This window comes from Scyliorhinus torazame, chromosome 31 (genome assembly GCF_047496885.1).
Source record: "Scyliorhinus torazame isolate Kashiwa2021f chromosome 31, sScyTor2.1, whole genome shotgun sequence".
Taxonomy (NCBI): domain Eukaryota; kingdom Metazoa; phylum Chordata; class Chondrichthyes; order Carcharhiniformes; family Scyliorhinidae; genus Scyliorhinus; species Scyliorhinus torazame.
Window position 1 is genome coordinate 16,490,476 of NC_092737.1, and position 7,500 is coordinate 16,497,975.

The following is a 7,500-nucleotide window of genomic DNA, read 5'->3' on the forward strand; positions in this document are numbered from 1 at the left end:
TACAAACGTGCGGTAAACTCAGCCTCCGGAATCCGGCCCCGGGTGTGAGTGGGGCCTCCTCGGGTTTGGGGCCTGGGCCTTGCCCCTTGAACTGATGCAAGAACTGTCGAGGAGAAGCCAAATAATTCACCAAGAAGGGGGATTTGAGTTCTTGAGGCAACCGGAAGCGAGGGAGGAAATATTATTGGAATGCAATGACTCACTGCCGCCCTCGGTCTCTGCTTGGTGGTTTGTGTTGCCTTGGCAACCGGGATTAACTGAGGAAGGCTCAAACCCGTTTGGGCTCTCTTGAGTTCGGCCTAGTAGCGGAGGCCCCACCTGGAGGCCTAAGGCCTAGATGACTGAAGCGACAGTAGGGGGAGGAGTCCCTATCGGGAGGGGGGAGTGGGGAGGTCGAGATGGAGCGCGGGGTGGGGGCGGGGGGGAGGAGAATGGGAGGGGAGGTGGAGAGTCGGGTGATGGATAGTAGGGGAGGGGGAGATGGGGATGATTAGATGAAGAGCGGGGGGAGGGGAGGGAGGAAGGGGGGAGGAAAAATGGGCGATGGGGTGGAGAATCAGGGTAGATGGAGGGAGTCGGGGGGAGAGTTGAGGAAAGGATGGAGAGCCGGGGAAGGAGGGAGGGACGGAGAGTCGGGGAAGGAGGGAGGGACGGAGAGTCGGGGAAGGAGGGAGGGACGGAGAGTCGGGGAAGGAGGGAGAGATGAGAGTCGGGGAAGGAGGGAGAGATGGAGAGTCGGGCGTTGGGGCAAGGAGAGTGGTGGAGAGTGGGACGGAGACCAGCTATAAAACGTATCAGTGTCATTCACACAGTTACCGTACTCACATATTCCCACATTCTCCCAGTTGGCTAGCACAGACATGATGGACCAAATGCCCTCCTGTGCTGTGAATCCTGATGATGTACTTGGCCATTGATTCTTTCAGACCATCATTGGCGGTTCTGGAAGCTGAACCTGAGAGCTGGTTAGGGAAGGCAGCGAGTTCTGGCCTGCGGAAGGAGGCTGGGAACTGGCAGCTCACCCACCGCTGGCTGGTACTGCCCCCGGGGAAGGGGACTGGTAACCGGGACCTCACCCACTGCTGGCTGGTACTGCCCCCGGGCGGGAGGTCTCACGGTCGGTGGTCCTGGGCGACTCTGAAGATGGTGGTGAGGGGGGGGCGGAGATCTCGTTTAAGGGCAAGGTGGATAGGGAGGAGAGGGAGGGATGTCAACAGTTGGTAGAAAAGATTTTGGAGGTTGATGGGAGGGAGATACGTGGAGACCCGGACCCGGGGCTCCTGGTAAACAGGAAGGACTTCCAGGTGAGGCTTGACCTATTGTCCACAGGGAAGGCGGTGCGTTGGTTGAGAAGGGGAAGATCGTTTGGGTTCGGGATAGGACGGGGGGAGTTCGTGGTGGCGCCGAACAGATTAACAAGGTGCGCGAGGAGTTCAATAGGGATTTGCATAAGTCGGAGCCCCCAGAGGGGGAGTGGGAGATGAGGGAGATCCTGGGCGAGCTAGAGTACCCGAGGGCGGGGGAGGCGGAGAGGGCAGGGCTGGAGGAGCCGATGGGGTTGGTGGAGGTGAAGATGGCGATTGGCTGGGTGGGATCACGGTCGGACTTTATGAAACGTTTAAGGATAGGCTGGCACCGTTGATGTGGTGGAAATGTTCGACGATGAGATGGGACAGGGTTTTCTTACCGAAAACAATGAGGCAGGCCTCGGCCTAGTTGTTGCTTGAGAAAGCCAAGAATCCGGTGGTGGAGTGTGGGCCGGACAGGCCCGTATCTCTGCTGAATGCGGACACCAAGATATTGGCAAAGGTGTTGGTGTTAAGGTTGGAGGTGATTGGGGAGGATCAGACGGGGGTGCGTTAAGGGCAGACGGCTGTCATTGAATGTGAGGAGGCTGCTGAATGTGATGCATTTCCCGGCAGAGGGACGGGAGGGCGGAGGGGGTGACGTTAGATGCATTGCTGGGGGGGGGGGGGGGGGGGGGAGTGCTGTCAGCCGGGGGGCACCATTTTGGGGGTTCTACGCGCGTATGTGGCGCCCGGTCCCCGAGAGGCCGTACTCGGTGGGTGGCGGAACGGGACGAGCTGCAGGCGGATGCGGTGGCCGCCTCGCTGATTGCCCGCAGGCGGGGGGTCCTGTTGGGGGGTGGCGGGCCAGCCTCTCCAGTAACTGCCTCACCACAATTCACTGTGATTAATAATCTGTCTTTATTCTTCCCCTAGGATGACGGTGTCACTGGTGCGGCCGCATTTATAGTGCCCTAATTACCCTTCCAGGTGGTGGGTGAGCCGCCTTCTGGAGCCGCTGCAGTCCCTGTGGTGTAGGTACACCCACTGTGCTGTTAGGGAGGGAGTTGCCCCCAGCGACAGTGAAGGAACGGCCAATATATTTCCCAGTCGGGACGGGGAGCGACTCAGAGGGGAACCTCCAGGTGGTGGGGTTCCCAGGTATCTGCTGCCCTGGTCCTTCTAGATGGTGGAGGTGGTGGGTTTGGAAGGTGCTGCCTGAGGAGCCTCGGTCAGTTGCTGCAGTGCATCTTGTAGACGGTACACACGGCTGCCGCTGTGCGTCGGTGGGGGGAGGGAGTGAATGTTTGTGGAAGGGGGAGCAATCAAGCGGGGCTGCTTTGTCCTGGATGGTGTCGAGCTTCCTGAGTGTTGTTGGAGCTGCGCTCATCCAGGCAAGTGGGGAGTCTCCCATCACACTCCTGACTTGTGTCTTGTAGATGGTGGACAGGCTTTGGGGGGGGGGGGGTCAGGAGGTGAGTTACTCTCCGCAGGATTCCCAGCCTCTGACCTGCTCTGGTAGCCACAGTATTAATGTGGCTGGGTCCAGTTCAGTTTTCTGGTCAATGCTGACCCCCAGGGTGTTGATAGTGGGCGATTCAGCGATGGTAATGCCATCGAATGTCAAGAGGCGGGTGGTGAGATCCTCGCTTGTTGGAGATGGTCATTGCCTGCCACTTGTGTGGCACGAATGTTTGTTGTATTTAACACTACAATTTGAATCTATTACTGCAATGAGCATGTTCGCTTTATTGTACACTCATATGAATTAGGAGCAAGTGTGGGCCACTCGGCCCCTCGAGCCCTGCTCTCCCATTCAATACAATCGTGGCTGACCTGATTGGGACCTCAACCCCACATTCCTGCTGACACCCCCGATAACCTTTCACCCCCCGATAACCTTTCACCCTGATGACCTTTCACCCCCCCCCTCGTTAATCGGGAATCTATCCAGCTCGGCCTGAGAAATATTCCGAGCTTCTGCTCCCGCCGCCATTTTGAGGAAGAAAGTTCCGGAGGCTCCGCCCCCCCCCTCAGAGAAAATATTTCTCCTCATCTCCGTCTTAAAGGGGCCACCCCCTTATTTTTAAACGGTGACCCCCACCGCCCCCCCCCCTCACCCCCCCCCGGCGATTCTCCGGCCTGGCGGGGGGATCAGAAAATCCGCCCATCCTCTCCAAATCCACCCTGTCACCAGTTACTCTCAAATAAATCCATGCCTCAGCGTTCCCATGGCCTTGTAGGCAAAGACCCACAACAGGAGTGGTTCCGTTGATTGTTGGCTGTGGATTGCACCGTGAGACACATCTGGAGGTCATTTGATTCAATGCCTTTGAGAAACTCGGAAATCAAACTGAATACTGTGCTCCCGGTCTGCACTTGGTCATGCTTACTTCCGCCTTCTCTTCTTGTTACTGCGAAGAAAGAGGCCATTCGGCCCATAACCTCTGTACCGGCTCTCCATACTAGCATCGTGTCTCAGTGCCGTTCCCCCGTAACCCCCTCCGACACATTGTTTCCATTCAAATAGTCATCTAACTCCCTCTTTAAGGCCTCGATCGAACCGGCCTCCCCCACACTCCCAGGCAGCGCATCCCAGACCCCCAACCACTCGCTGGGGGGGAAAAGGTTTTCCCTCGCATCGCATTTGCTTCTTTGGAAAATCACTTTAAATCTGTGCCCCCTCTCGCTCTCGATCATGTTACGAGGGGGGGACAGTTTCTCCCGATCTACTCTGTCCAGCCCCCTCGTGATTTTGAACATCTCTCTCAAACCTCCTCCGTCTTCTCTCCGAGGGGAACAGTCCCAACCTCTCCCAATAGATCCTCATCACTGAAGCTTCTCACCCCCCGGAAACCGTTCTTGTGAACCTCCTCTGCGCTCTCTCCAATGTGTTCACATCCTTCTGATAGTGTGGGCCAGAACTGTCCACAATATTCCAGCTGAGGGTATACGTGTCTGGTATAAGTTCAGTGTAACGTCCTTGCTCTTGTACTCTCTGCCCCTATTAATAAATCCCAGAACACTCTGAGCTTTATTCACTGCTCTCTCCACCTGACCTGCCCCCTTCAATGATCTCTGCACCTGTACACCCAGGTCCCTCTGCACCTGTACACCCAGGTCCCCTCTGCACCTGTACACCCAGGTCCCTCTGCACCTGTACACCCAGATCCCTCTGCACCTGTACACCCAGGTCCCTCTGCACCTGTACACCCAGATCCCTCTGCACCTGTACACCCAGGTCCCTCTGCACCTGTACACCCAGATCCCTCTGCACCTGTACTCAGGTCCCTCTGCACCTGTACACCCAGGTCCCTCTGCACCTGTACACCCAGGTCCCTCTGCACCTGTACACCCAGATCCCTCTGCACCTGTACACCGAGATCCCTCTGCACCTGTACACCCAGGTCCCTCTGCGCCTGTACACCCAGGTCTGTCTGCACCTGTACACCCAGGTCCGTCTGCTCCTGTACACCCAGGTCCCTCTGCACCTGTACACCCAGGTCCCTCTGCACCTGTACACCCAGATCCCTCGGCACCTGTACACCCAGATCCCTCTGCCCCTGTACACCCAGCTCCCTCTGCCCCTGTACACCCAGGTCCCTCTGCACCTGTACACCCAGGTCCCTCTGCACCTGTACACCCAGGTCCCTCTGCACCTGTACACCCAGGTCCCTCTGCACCTGTTCCCCTTTAAGAATTTTACCCTTTATTTTATATTGTCTCTCCAAGTCCTTCCTACCAAAATGCATCACCTCACACTTCACCGCATTAAACTTCATCCGCCGCCTCTCCGCCCACTTCACCAACTTGTCTCTGTCCTTCTGAAGTTCTGCACTCTCCTCCTCACAGTTCACCATACTTCCAAGTTTTGGGTCATCCGCAAACTTTGAAACTATCCCCCAGCACCGCGAGGCCTGGATCACTGATATATATCAGGAAAACAGCGGGTCCCAATACCGACCCCTGGGGAACCCCACTGTAAACCTTCCTCCAGCTCAAACCAAATGGCCATTGGCCGTTACTCCCTGCTTCCTCCGATTCAGACAATCCTGTACCCATGTTGCTGCTGTCTCTTTTGTTCCCTGAGCTTCTGCAAGTCTGCGATGTGCGGTTGTATCAGACATAGAAATGTATATGGAAAACAAAAGCCATTCATTCTGATCATGGCTGATCATCAAGTTCAAAAGCCTGATCCCCCCCCCCATATCCCTTAATCCCTTTAGCCCCAAGAGCTAAATCTAATTCCGTCTTGAAATTCCGCAACGTTTTGGCCTCAACTACTTCCTGTGGTCACGAATTCCACAGATTCCCCGCTCTCTGGGTGAAGAAATTTCTCCGCACCTCAGTCCTAAAGGTTTACCCCCAAATCCTCAAACTATGGCCCCCTAGTTCTGGACTCCCCCCACCATCGGGAACATTCTTTCTGAATCATAGAATTCCTCCAGTGCAGAAGGAGGCCATTCGGCCCATCAAGTCTGCACTAACCTTCTGAAACCTGTTCTGTCTCCCCGTGTCTCTGTCTCCCCCCTCTCTCGCTGTGTCTCCCCCTCTCTCTCTCTGTCTCCCCGTCTCTCTGTCTCTCTCTCTGTCTGTCTCTCTGTCTCCCCATCTCTCTGTCTGTCTCTCTCGCTCTCTCTCTGTCTCCCCTCCCTCTCTCTGGCTCCCCCTCTCTCTCAGTCTCCTCCTCGCTCTCTTAGTCTCCCCCTCTCTCTCTCTCAGTCTCCCCCTCTCTCTGTCTGTCTCCCCTCCCTCTCTCTGGCTCCCCCTCTCTCTCAGTCTCCTCCTCGCTCTCTTAGTCTCCCCCCTCTCTCTCTCTCTCTGTCTCCCCCCCTCTCTGTCTGTCTCCCCTTCTCTCTCCTCTGTCTCACCCACACTCTCTCTTTCTCTCTCTCTCTCTCTGTCTCCCCCCTCTCTCTCTGTCTGTCTCCCCCCCCCCTTACTTTGTCTCCCCTCTCTCTATGTCTCCCCCTCTCTCTCTGTCTATCCCCCCCTCTCTCTGTCTCCCCCCCTCTCTCTCTCTCTCTGTCTCTCCCCCCCCCTCTCTCTGTTCTCCCCCTCTCTCTCTCTCTATCTCCCCCCCTCTCTCTCTCTCCCTCTCTCTATGTCTCCCCCCTCTCTCTATCTCTCTCTCTGTCTCCCCACCCCCCTCTGTCTCTTCCTCTCTCTCTCTGCCTCTCCCTCTCTCTCTGTATCCCCCTCCCTCCCTCTCGGTCTCCTCCTCCTCTCTCTCTCTCTCTCTGCCTCTCTCTCTGCAACTGGGGATGAGGTTAAAGGTTGGGCCTGAGAATGAGGAAAGGGAGCCGCCCACCCGTGTCACCTGGGAAGGTAAACAGAGTAATCTGCTCCGTCAGCCTGACTGAGACAAATTCCAAAGTCTCTGTTGGTACAGCCAGCTCCGTGTCCGGAAAGGGGCCCACCCTGTCTGAAAGTACACAGGCTCCCTCTCCCCCTGCACCCCCACCCCCCCGCCCCCCACCCCGCTGTGTGCTCTGAGTCAGCTCAATGGATCAGGATAACCGGAACCAATTTCCCCCAGCTCCCATGGGCCTGTCTCCCGCCTTTCAGACGAGGAGTTAAACCGGGGGTTCGCCCGCTCCTTGTGGAGCGAGGAGGTGGGTTGGAGAATGAGGCCCGGTGGGGAACTCTCCTCGGAGAACCAGTATACGAGCGGTGGGCCAAAGGGCCTTCTTCCCCGCCGTGAAATTCTCCGATTCGCGGGCCAGGCGCTGGCAGTCTGTAACCGCCGGTCACCCCCCCCCCCCCCCCCCCCCCCGCAGTCGCAGGCCCAGTACGAATCCGCCTCTCTTTTCCCACAGGCCGAGCCGGGGATGATCGCACCGGAAGAGGGCACCGAGTGGCTCCTGCAGCTGCTGAGAGAGGTCCAGCTGGAGCACTTCTACCTGAGGATCCGCGACGACCTCAATGTCACCCCGCCTTTCCCACTTCGACTTTGTCAAGACGGTGGACCTGGAGCGAATCGGTATCGGGCGGCCAGGTACGCGGCCAGTACAGGGCGCGTGCGATCGGGTCCGGTCCGGACAGAGAAAGCTCTTCACCTCCCTCCGTCCTGGGTTACGGTCACAGGGCAGACACGTGGGCTTCAGTAGGGTGCTCTTTGTAAGGGCCGGTGCAGGCTCGATGGACCGAATGGCCTCCTTCTGCACTGTAAATTCTATGATTCCATCCCCTTTCTCCATCCTTCGCCCCCCCC

General features: G+C 57.3%; 1 protein-coding gene across 1 annotated transcript in view; it reads left to right on the forward strand.

Annotated features, from left to right (window-relative positions):
* Positions 1 to 1,209: 1,209 nt before the first annotated feature.
* Positions 1,210 to 7,500, forward strand: part of LOC140404721 (activated CDC42 kinase 1-like) — a 98,702-nt gene continuing 92,411 nt past the window's right edge. Inside the window, 4 exon segments of the mRNA XM_072493403.1 lie at positions 1,210 to 1,304; positions 2,223 to 2,320; positions 7,106 to 7,219; positions 7,221 to 7,284. Coding sequence (XP_072349504.1) covers positions 7,118 to 7,219; positions 7,221 to 7,284 — 166 coding nt within the window. The 5' untranslated portion in view covers positions 1,210 to 1,304; positions 2,223 to 2,320; positions 7,106 to 7,117.